Source organism: Paroedura picta, chromosome 7, assembly GCF_049243985.1.
Source record: "Paroedura picta isolate Pp20150507F chromosome 7, Ppicta_v3.0, whole genome shotgun sequence".
NCBI lineage: Eukaryota > Metazoa > Chordata > Lepidosauria > Squamata > Gekkonidae > Paroedura > Paroedura picta.
The window spans coordinates 66,410,428-66,422,550 of record NC_135375.1 but is presented as its reverse complement, the minus strand read 5'-3'; the positions used below and the strand labels follow the sequence as shown (position 1 = coordinate 66,422,550).

Here is a 12,123-nt window from a genome sequence, read left to right as displayed (position 1 = left end):
TGCATTGTCTTTTAAGATTTTGAATAGTTCAACTGGAATGCTGTCACCACCACTAGCGTTATTGTTGCTCAGACCTCCTAAGGCCCATTTGACTTCACATTCCAGGATGTCTGGCTCCAGATTAGTAACTACCCCATTGTGGTTATCAGGGATGTTAAGCTCACTCTTGTATAGTTCTTCTGTATAATTTTGCCACCTTTTTTAAATCTCTTCTGCTTCTGTGAGGTCCCTACCATTTTGGTCCCTTATCATACCTATCTTTGCATGAAACGTTCTCTTCATATCTCCAATTTTCTTGAAAAGATCTCTGGTCCTCCCCATTCTATTGTTTTCTTCTATTTCTTCTTGTGGGAGTGGAGGGCTATAAATTGAATGAATGAATGAATGAATGAATAGAAAGATTTTACAGTGGTTCTTGGGACAGATAATTTACTCAATTGAGGGTCAAAGTGGCTATTATAATGCCCTATGAACCAACTCTGCAGTAGTTTCATGCGCAAGCAAGTGTATGGAACCACTGCAGTGGTTGAAGCCATATAATTCAACAGTTTTTGTATATGCTTGGCTGGTTGGTATTTGTTAGACAGAAATTTCTTCACAAATGCTAGTATAACTTTGACTCTGGTGAAGGACAAATAGGCTTTCCCTTTGTGGGAATCCAATGTGGCCCCAATGTAGTTGTTTGACTGAACAGGAGAAAGGCAGGAGTTGACCCAATTTACCAAAAAAACAAAACAAAACCCAAGTGATTGGATAGTATGTAGAGCCAAATTTAAGCTAAGCTTTCCTTTTTTGGAGAGTCATCAATGAAGAGCCAGTCATCTAGCTAAGGGTATATTTAACTTAACTTAACTCTAAGTTAAATTAGTAAGTTTTAAAAATAAACAAATACGTTTAAAAAATAAACAAACAAATAAATACATAAATGAGCTATCACTTCTGCCAAACATTTGGTAAATATTACAGGTGCAATTGCAAGCCCAAAGGGGAATACCATGTACTCACAGATGGTACTAGCATAGGTAAACCTCAAATAGTTTCTACTTTGTATTAAGATAAATTAAACAAACAAACAAATAAAATGTAGCTCGGAGAACAGGTGGGCAACAGCTGATATGACTAATGTGTTTAACTATGTAAAAGGTAGACATGTTGAATAGGTGGACAACCCGTTTACTTCAGCTATAGAGACAAGGATGAGGAGCAATGGATTCAAGTTATGGGAAATATTAGAAAGCATTTAAATATTAGAAAGCATTTTCTGATGGTGCGTGCAGTTCATAGATGTAATATGCTGCCTGAAACAGTGGTGGAGTCTCCTTCATTGGTAATTTTTAGTAGGAAACTGGATTATCACCTATCAGGAGCGTGTGATTTTTAAGTCCCTGACAATGTGGGGGGCTGGACTAGATAGCCCTTTGTGGTATCTTCCAGCTCTGTGTGATTCTGTTTGTAATTATGAATATCTTGAAATGTCAATGCCAGAGGCCATAGATCTGCTATTAAAATCAGCATCATTCCTTGCTGCATCGAGCTGTTGCTTTCCTAATCTTTGTTGCTCTACAATGAGGACAACTACAAACTGCTTCTCAAATGACAGCAGTTCAAGGAACTGTGACATTTCCCCTCATAATAACATTTGATAGTGGCCCATGACTGCTGTAAAATTAACTACACTCATTTCCACAACCCCTTAGATCTTCCTCCTCAGTAAGTCAGATCATCTGCCCTCCTTGTTAAGGGGGAGATGAATGGCTTTCTGCTCTTTCCTTGGCTGGTAGGATCTCTTAAACAATGGAGGGTGTCAAAATAAAAATCCTCAGCCGCCTTCTCTAATCCTATAAAAATTATCTAATTTCTTCAGTTATGCCAGCGCCTAGGCTGGCTTTGCCCATATGGCCAAAGCTATGTCCTCAATCCCTTGCAACAATACAAGTTCCTCAGGACCATAATTGGGACTGTATAGAATCTTTAATGTAGGGTCTGATGGTTGTAATTCTGAAACACTGAACTCTAGAACCAAAGCCTTGCCATTCAGACCAAATGATCTTTCCAAAATATTAACAGGAGCCCATGGAGGATAAGGATATGAATGTGTCTGTGGGGGGAATTGGTGAGAACATAAATTCACAAGTTAAGAAAGCCCAAGCATCTTCCCAGTAACTCAAGTGCTGTTGCTGTTGCCTAAAATCTATCTTTGTTGGAATGAGGCATTTTATTAAAATAGGACTTTCATAAGCAAGTCATGTTATTTCAAATCTTTAGAATGAGGACGTCTTCCTCTTTCCCTGCTCCAAACTGTAATAGTTAACTTTAACTGAACATTTATAACATAGTATCTTCTAGGACACAAATTGTTGTGGTCCATTTCATATTATAGTAGACTTGTGCAATATGATAGTTCATAGAGCAAATAAGTGAAAATGGGAAGGTACAATAAAATTACTAACAGGTTATAAAGTTCCATGAAATTCAGACAACTGAAAGCAAACATATTACTGTGAGCAACAGAGGTTAGAGAGGATTTACAACACTAAAGTGTTTGACCAGTTCAGCCATACAAGAACACTAAGTAAATAAAGAACTGTAAGTACTGTTAGTGATATATAAAAATATGTAATATTTAACAAAAGGCAGTCATAGGTGGCAGGATGTTCAAATGGCATTTAACATCTTGTTTTTAGCATACCTCATTCCTAAATTATATTTGCAATGCCACATGGGTTTAGGGGTACACCCAACCCACATATAGACACAGCATGAAATGGCAGCAAAAACTGTTATAACAGTCACACTACTCTGGATAAAGTATGCAAAGTTCCAGCATTTATGCTAGCCCAAAGGCTTGGAACAACTTTAAAGTTTTAGAAAGCCTCAAGAGCAACTATGATTACAGCTACCTGCTTCCTTTATACACCCTAAAAATAAAAAACCCTGTGATGCAGAAACCAATGTATCAAACTTTAGACAGTGCTTGCCAAATCAACAGAAATTGTGATTCTAATGATAGTCATTATACTAATGCTTGAAACAAGTTCTGCGTACCGGGAGCATGTGGGGACAAAGAAATCAGGATGAACTTTTGATAGGAAAAATATTGCCTTAGGAATAAAATGAAAGTACACATGTTGACATCAAGGGGGAATTTACCAGATTACAGCTTAGGAGGAAGTTTAAAGAAGTGGTGCTCTTATACTTGCACATATAACATACACAGAAAAATCACAATAAATATAGCAAGGAAGGTCAAACAACATTTTCTATCACAAAGTTTTGCCTAGGAAGACAAAACAATCAGTTAATGCAAATTTTATGGAAAAGGTCTGATACATAATCACATACTTAAGACATTTGTATTGACAACAAAGTTATGAGAAGCTACAAATCCCTGATGACTGTTAATGTATGATTTCTTTCATCTCACCTGTTTTCTAAATCCACAGATATGTAAGGCAAATAATGTAGGCTCAAGCAGTTATTATCCAAAAACCAGATTATTTTTCACGGATTTAATCATAACAGCTACATATTTTTTTATATTAAACAGTGTTTGTATTTTAATTATTCCAACAAAGTAGTGCATTATTCAAACAAAAAAACACCATGCTTATTCTAAACTAGAAGTGAAAAGTAAGCCTACAGGGAAGAAAATGTGTGTATCTGGGCTACCAGCTACTGTAGTAATTGAAAACGTTAATGTTAGCAGGAATATGGGTACTTACTGTGCCCGGATCTCTGTCTGTTCCCGTAGTAACCAAGAAATGCACAGACATGCCCGTTCAGACACAGAGGCAAGAACAGAAATAAAAAGGGGGGAAAAATTAGAACGCAAGCCGCGAACAGTTTTAAAATGGCTTTTATTTATATAAGTCATTGCACATTCCTAATACAGTGATTTCCTGAAAATTACATTTTGTAAACATGATTTACATTTTAACCATACACAAAGCCTAGTTCTTTCCATGACAGAATAAATTATTTTTTCTTCAAAAATTATTCAAGTGCAATTTTGCCCAATATTTAAGTGTCCTAAACAAACCTACAAAACAGATGTAAAAGCTCTAAGCCTTTCATTTTGAACACATTTGCCTGAAAATTTGACTCATCATTTGTCCACCCTTCCCACCCAATCCAACTTCCATTGAACATTTGTCTTTTTTAAAAAGAGAAAAAGCATTACTACGTATTCCGTTAACAATTTTCAACAATATTGTGCAGGCCATTGAGGTTATGCCTAAGCATCTGTCAAAATGCCCTGCATTTCATAAAAGCAGGAGATACCATTAGTGATCTCCAAGCTCAAATACTGAAAAAAATTCGAGTTGAATTTTGCTTCAGTGGCTTAAATGCAGAACACTAGTCTTAACATTTGGCAATCAGTTTGTTCTTGGCTTTCGTTCTACAGAGCTCAATTTCTTTAGAGATGGCCATTACTTGCAGCAGTGTGCATACACACATTTGATAATGTCCTAATCAGGCTTTCCATGCCTCTCACCTCTGTGGTGGTCTGTATCATGGTGCTTCTTGTCATCTTTTATTGCCAGGTGAGACTGCCCACCCAGAGCGCTTGAAAGGGCAAGAAGGCCAGCGCTGCTCCCAAGGGGTGGAATCCCAGGAGGCTGAAGTCCTGATGGGTGTGGTGTTAGAGGCACTGGAGGTCCATGGCCATGTGAGAGATGCTGAGCCTGCAATTGTTGCTGCTGTCATTTGGGGTGGAATATCCAAGCAGAGGCATACAGCAAGCCATTTGAGGGAAGGAAAGAAAAGAAAAGGACTTGTTAGTCAACTGAACTGCTTTCAAAACAAATGGATCGACATGCTACTTCCTACTTCCTTACTCTGGCTAATCACCCATACTAGATTTCACAACTGCCAGAATATTTCCTCGGATTATTGATTCTACTTTGTATTACAGAGCTGAGCCGCGCAATTTAAATCCACCTCTCGACTAACTGGAGATTTGTGCGGTCTAGACTCTTTAAGACATCTGGTATCTCTCCAAATCCACTTCCATATTAACAGAATTAGTGCAGACAAGACTACAGCTTACCCATAGCATCCCAGCCCCAAAGGCCTATTTTTACAACTGCTTTGATTAAAGACAAAATGATGAACTGAAGAATCCTGTCTAAAATAAGGCTTCACTGTCGCTTCTAGCAGGACTATTTTAAGCACCAGAGAGTCAACAGACAACGTTGTGCTCCAAGAGCATGTTAACATTTTGTTCTGTGAGGAAATTACTTCTAAATATTGTTTTCATAATTCCTTTCTCCCTCATATAAATTCATGTCTTGAACATTGACAAAACACAGACCAACAGGTGATCTGTATGAAAAAAATTCAGTGTGATTATAACATGATATGCTAATTAATAGGCTGACCATATTTCCTTGACATAAAAAGAGGACAGTGTTGATAGCAAAAAATGGGATGGGTGTTAAATATTCTGTATTTGTGAAAGTAAGATGATAAAAAAAGGTTTCATAAACATATTGAGCTTATCATTTTTCTTCAGTGACAGAACCCATACAAAAATTTAGGTAAATGTAGGACAAAAGAACTCAGCTAGGGGGAAGGTTTTTTAACCATATCTTTAATTACAAAACCCTTTTTTTACAGCAGCCCCTAAAAGGCCACAAGAAATAACAGCATGGGGCTCATGCAGCTGCAAGTCTGCCAACTGCCCATGCTCCAAGACCTTTTGCATCCTTCTCTCAAACATAAATGAAAATGACATTGGTTACATTAGCATACAAGCAAAACAAAAACTTAAGCTACAGCAAGTATATACCTTTTATTTAAAAGGGGACAAAATTGACATGTTAATTAAAATGAGGGGACAGCCAGGAAATGTTGGGGGGAACTGTCCCCTTCCAAAGGATACATATGGTCAGCCTACTAATTAAACTTCTCTGAGGGAGAAAAGCCTTCATTTCATAAACGGCATGATCATCATTTAAATTAAGGGCCAAAGAATAAATAAATCTTATTTTAACTAATCAGAAACCCTACATAAGTCTCTTCCCTTACTTGAATTCCACACCACTCCCAAAGGGCTCCTGGTGATCAGGAACAGCTTTTAAGGAATGGAGACTGCAGAATTTGCCCTTTCATGTTCTTGCACCAGCACTCACATGGAATAATAATTCCCATTCCTGTGGGAAGCGGTAGATTGACACTGATTCCCCTTCTCACCACAGCCCCTATTCAATACCTGTTATTGTTCCTTTAGGACAATTTTTTCAGGGGTCTAGCAGCAGAGATCCTTCCTGGGAACTATGACAGCAGTTGACCAGATCTCATCAGATATACTCTTTACTTTTGAGCTAATTAAATGTAAAAAGGAATACAACTCAGATAATCTAACTGAAAGATTTATCTTGCCAACTGAAAGATTTATCTTGCCTTTCAGTTAAAGTGACTAACAGACTTAATAAAAACAAATCCCAAGACAAATATATTCAACAGCCCTTGGACTTCTGACCAACAGCATAAAGGAATTTATGCAGGTTTTATTCCACTTTGTCAGAAAGAGGGAGCAAAATCCCTACAGCCGTTACTTCTAAAACAGTGGTCCCCAATCTTTTTATCACCGGGGACCACTCAACGCCGGGGACCACTCAACGCCTTTTACTGAGGCCCAGTAGAATGCATAGAACACAAAAATAGTATTGTAATATATATATATATTTAATTTCAATATAAGTACCATTTGCCAGGTGCCCCCAGATGTCCCTCCAAAGGATGGACAATCTGGTCACTTTACTCTATGCAGAGCTTCCTGTGAGACTCCTCCAGAAACTCCAACAGGAATCCAGATCAGGTTCAAGGTTTTGGTATTAACCTTTAAACAGTCTAGAACCATGTATCTATGGGACTTTCCCCCTTACATCTCCCAAAGAGTGTTAAGACCAGCAGACCAAAATTTGCTTAGGATCCTCAGCCCAAAGGAGGTGAAATTGGCCAGGGCCTTTTAATTTCATTTACGGTTGTTATTACTGCTACTACTGCTACTACTACTACACACCACAACAAACCACTGCCGGTCTGAATAGACACTACTGATCTTAATAGACCAATAGAAGGCAACTTCATGTCTATTTTTCCAGCCTCTCTTACACTTGACTCTTCTTCCCTTATCCCAACTTGGGAGAATGACAAAGAATAGAATGCAAAGCAGCATAAAAAAGGGCTTGTCTTGGAAAGGTAAGATGTGTGTGCACACATATGAAAACATCATGAATAAAAACACAATCTGCTACTCAGTGAGGCTGTCTAAACAGTTACTGTGTTATCTCCACAAGGAAACACACATGCATATATAATTTTATATGAATCACAGCAACAATTACATTACACATAGTACCACAATATGGTACTTCAAATAATTAACACATGCACTGAAATAGCAAGGTACTTGGTTTTAGCACAGACTTGTTTACTGTTGTGGAAAATGCCATACAGTTTTCTTTGCAAGAAACATTCAGAGGTGGTTTGCCATTGCCTGCTTCAGTGTCACAACCGTGATAATCCCTTGGAAGTCTTTCATCCAAATCCTAACCAGGGCTGACCCTGCTTAGCTTGGGGGGGAGATGAGTGCTAACCACGTCAGTCCTGACTTGCTTGTCAAAGCTAGATGCTGGTCATGAGAAATGGGCTCATAACCCTTACTGATTTTTGTTTAGAGGTAGGCTTAGGTTCAGAAGCAAAATATGGAACAATGTACATGCAACTTTATAAGATAATGCATTCCTTACATAATTTTCTTCTTTTTATAGAGAGGGCCAATTCAGATCAAGTCATATGCAATAGCAGTATTAGACATTACCAGTGTAATAAAGAAAACAACTGCTCAGTGGCTAACATCCGTTCACGTCTACATGAAAAAATAAATAGTAAGGCTTATATTTGCAATCTTTGAATAGGTGCCCAAGCGAGACTCTTATGTCTACCTGCATGTGTGCAAGAGTCTATAGATGACTTCTATCTACACTAGATATTAAGCCCGCTGTACCAAAAATACAGCGGGCACTAGCGGGGTGGGTGGATGGATGGGTAGAAGGGAGGGGAGGGGAGGGGAGGGGAGGGGAGGGGAGGGGAAGAAAGAAAGAAAGAAAGAAAGAAAGAAAGAAAGAAAGAAAGAAAGAAAGAAAGAAAGAAAGAAAGAAAGAAAGAAAGAAAGAAAGAAAGAAAGAAGAAGAAGAGTTGGTTCTTATATGCCGCTTTTCCCTACCCGAAGGAGGCTCAAAGCGGCTTACAGTCGCCTTCCCTTTCCTCCCCCCACAACAGACACCCTGTGGGGTGGGTGAGGCTGAGAGAGCCCTGATATCACTGCCCGGTCAGAACAGTTTTATCAGTGCCGTGGCGAGCCCAAGGTCACGCAGCTGGCTGCATGTGGGGGAGTGTAGAATCGAACCCGGCATACCAGATTAGAAGTCTGCACACCTAACCACTACACCAAACTGGCTCTTGTTTCAAACTCTGTTCGTCTTGTTCTTGGATTTATTCTGGGGATGAAGCCATTTATTCATCAACTATCTGTTCTCAACATTGGGATAGTGAGAACCATGCTGAAACAGAAAAATAATACATGAAAACTAAAAATAAACGTTCAAGGCTATTTTCTCAAGTTTCTACACAATTAAACTCAGAATCTGTGACAAGACAGGAACAATGTTGTATGTTCACTACTAGAAAGGAAGGAAGGAAGGCAGGAAGGAACCCAACTATTATGAAGCAGAACGGTGACTGGGCAAAACTACCACACCTACCACCTCCCTTGGTAGGTTTTTTGAGTGTATCTATTGAGCTGTGAACTCATGGGATTTTCATGAGGTGGAAGAGCTTTTAATAAATCCATTATCATGCACATATAGTTTAGTATGGATTAAACACTGAAGATCTATCAGCTGGGGGGGGGGAACCTGGTAAAAACATCAATTTCTAGACAATGACAAAGCCCATTGGTTTTCTAGTAGCTCTGCAGGAGTTGCCATCTGATAAGCTGGTAGACCTGTCAATGACCTACATCAGTCTTTTTGTCACCGGGGTCCTTTCAAGGCTTGACAATTTTACTGAGGCCTGGGGGGGTAGTCTTTTGCCAAGGGACATTGTTGCCGCCGCCTGAGCCCCTGCTCTACTTGCTTTCCCGCCAGCGCCCCTGATTTCCTGCCACCTGCTGCGCAGTGCCATGCCAAGGGAGAGCCCCAGCCATGGCGGCCACTGGAGAGCACCAAAGGTGAGCCAGCGGCAGAATGGCAGGGCAGCCCCCGAGGCAGCAGCTGGGGAGGAGGATAAGGAGCCATGGCCCGGTATCAACTGATCCATGGACTGGGACTGGTCATTGGACCAGCGGTTGGGGATCGCTGACCTAGATGACAATCTGAAATGAGGGCACTACATATATAATGGACATGGTTGCTCTCAAGCAACTGCTCCCACTTGTGACTGGAGCTGGAACAATGAAACTGGAATAATTGCTAGAATAGCACAGGAAGAAAATTCATGCTGAAGCTGATCAAACGTAGAGCTAGTTTCAAATCTTATTCTGTGGTGACAGTGACAAAGAAACATCACTTTCAAACTACCATTAAACCCACCTAGTGCAGAGAAACAGCCTGTTAAATGATGAACCTCAATAGGAATTGATCTGAAAACTTCCTGTGACCAATTTGAAAAGCACTTAACGAAAATAATCATATCTAACTTTGACTTCATATGGTATTTTAATATTTTCTTGAGGTTTTTGCTCATTTTGCTCCTATTAATACTTTAGGAGTTATGAAGCCTGAGGATATTATCAGGCTATCTGGAGTGGTGATGGCCAGTCCCTGTATCTCAAAATTTGTCTTTCATAGCTGTGGTTAATCGAAACAATGGAGCAAATTAGTCCTTATTTCAGGAGGGGTCAGAAACAATGATAATTCTGGTTCTTTATCTTACTTGAACTAGGTGTTCAAGGGAGCAGTAGTGAGTCATCTCCAGGAATTCCTGGATTACATTAATCCTGTTCAGAATGGTTTGTGAACCAATTATGGGATAAAAACTTTCATGATTGTTCTACTAAATAACCTTCATGGGACAGCCGTGTTCCTGTTCAGTCTCATGAACCTTACAGCCTTTTCCCAAGATTATATAGCTGGTAGGCACTGTTTGGCAGTACTTCCAGTATTTCATGGGAGAAAATCTCTGAAAGGTGCTGCTGGGAGATTTTTGCTTTACCCTTTCTCTCCCATACTATTTAACATGAAACTGCTTAACAGACTGTCAGGAGTGCTGGCTTAGTCTGGTTCACTGAAAAGACTGATGTCTCTAAAGTCATATATCACTTGGTAGGTTGTACAGCTGTCCTCCACTATATTTGGTAATGTTGTGAACAATATCAGGAAACTTCAGTTGGTTCATGCCACAAATGAAAAGTATTTTTATTGAGGCCACAGTCGTGATCATACTCCTTAATCAAAACAAATGATAAAATTGATTGGGAGAACAGGAAAAAAAGATAAATGATTTCCAATCTTATAGAATAGAATCATAGAATCATAGAAGGGGCCATACAGGCCATCTAATCCAACCCCCTGCTTAACACAGGATCAGCCCAAAGCATCCTAAAGCATCCAAGAAAAGTGTGTATCCAACCTTTGCTTGAAGACTGCCACTGAGGGGGAGCTCACCACCTCCTTAGGCAGCCTATTCCACTGCTGAACTACTCTGACTGTGAAAATTTTTTTCCTGACATCTAGCCTATATCATTGTACTTGTAGTTTAAACCCATTACTTTCCTCTGCAGCCAATTGGAACAGCATCCTGCCCTCCTCCAAATGACAACCTTTCAAATACTTAAAGAGGGCTATCATGTCCCTCTGCCCCCGCCTGAGCGACCGCGCGCCCTTCCCGCCCCACCGATGAACATCGGGACGCAGCCACCGCTGCCCGACCCTTCCCACATGCCGGTCGCCGCTTCCACCACTATCCGCCACCTTCGCCGCTTCTCCGTGACCTTCGCGCTGCTTCCCCTGCTCTCCACGGCCTTCGCTGCCACCGCCGAACGCCTGCCTCCGGCTGCGAGACCGCAGCTAGGACTAAAGTGCCGCTCCTGGGCCCCCGCCCCAAGCGGCGCGCCAAGGCCGCAGCCGCCGCCCCGCTCCACATGGACGCCTGCCTCTGACCCGCCCGCCATTCTACCGCACACTACGGAGCCACCGGCCCCCACAAAAACGGTAGGGAGCCTTTCTCACTTCCACCCCCGCCCACGCAGAAGCCTTGGAGCTTCGCTGGGGGGGGGGAATATCCTTCTAGCGCCCATTTTATTGCAAGATAAAATGGGCTTTTAATCTAGTGTGTATGTGTGTGTGTGTGTGTGTATATATATATATATATATATATATATATATATATATATATATATATATATATATATATATACACACACACACACACACACACATAATTAGAAGAAATTTAGAAATACCATTTCATCAATATATATTAATAGCTCAATTCTATAAAAAGAAGCAGCTAAGAAAAAAATAACAGCTAGCTTACTGCCTCATAAATGAAAAGTTGCATTAGAGGACACAATCTTATTTTCTTGCAACTGCAAGCCTCGGCTTAAGCATGCTTTCTTTGATGTAGACTTCTCTCAAAAAATCCAGGTTAGCTTTCAGTCTCCAAATTCTTAGGCTCATTATAGCTTGGGGGCTATCTGAGTTGGACAAGAACAATGAACCAATCAGAACCATAGCTCAGTCAGAACACTCTGGAAAATTACCTCATTGCTCTGATTCTCCCCCTCCCATTTTGTGGCTTTCTGGTTCTCATGTAGAGCCAATTATCTTATGTCTTGCTTTAGCCTTGAAGATAAGTGGCCTGTTGGATACAAGGCTCAACTAGGAACACCTGCAAGATGGAACCAGTTAGACCGTACATATTAACCCTTGAGAGGTGGGACTAGGGTTGTTTTGCCTGACATTCCCCCCCTCCCCAGGAAGCAGAGATCCACAGCCACATAATGGTAAAAACTAGCATACCTAAGCAAAGCAAATATGCACCATTTAAGAAAGGTCGGTCACAATTTTCATAACAGCATAGTATAGAGCAATAGCATTAGGCATGACTACAAAT

General features: G+C 40.4%; 1 protein-coding gene across 4 annotated transcripts in view; it reads right to left on the bottom strand.

Annotated features, from left to right (window-relative positions):
- Positions 1 to 12,123, bottom strand: part of TLE1 (TLE family member 1, transcriptional corepressor) — a 100,674-nt gene that overhangs the window by 53,517 nt on the left and 35,034 nt on the right. For 2 of the 4 annotated variants that reach the window (XM_077344707.1, XM_077344709.1), the window contains exons 7-8: positions 4,496 to 4,697; positions 3,723 to 3,739 (exon numbers count right to left, since the gene is read on the bottom strand). In XM_077344707.1, the coding sequence (XP_077200822.1) occupies positions 3,723 to 3,739; positions 4,496 to 4,697 (219 nt within the window). Of the gene's footprint in view, positions 1 to 3,722; positions 3,740 to 4,495; positions 4,701 to 12,123 lie in introns of all 4 variants that reach the window. The other 2 variants (XM_077344706.1, XM_077344708.1) reach the window with 1 other exon arrangement.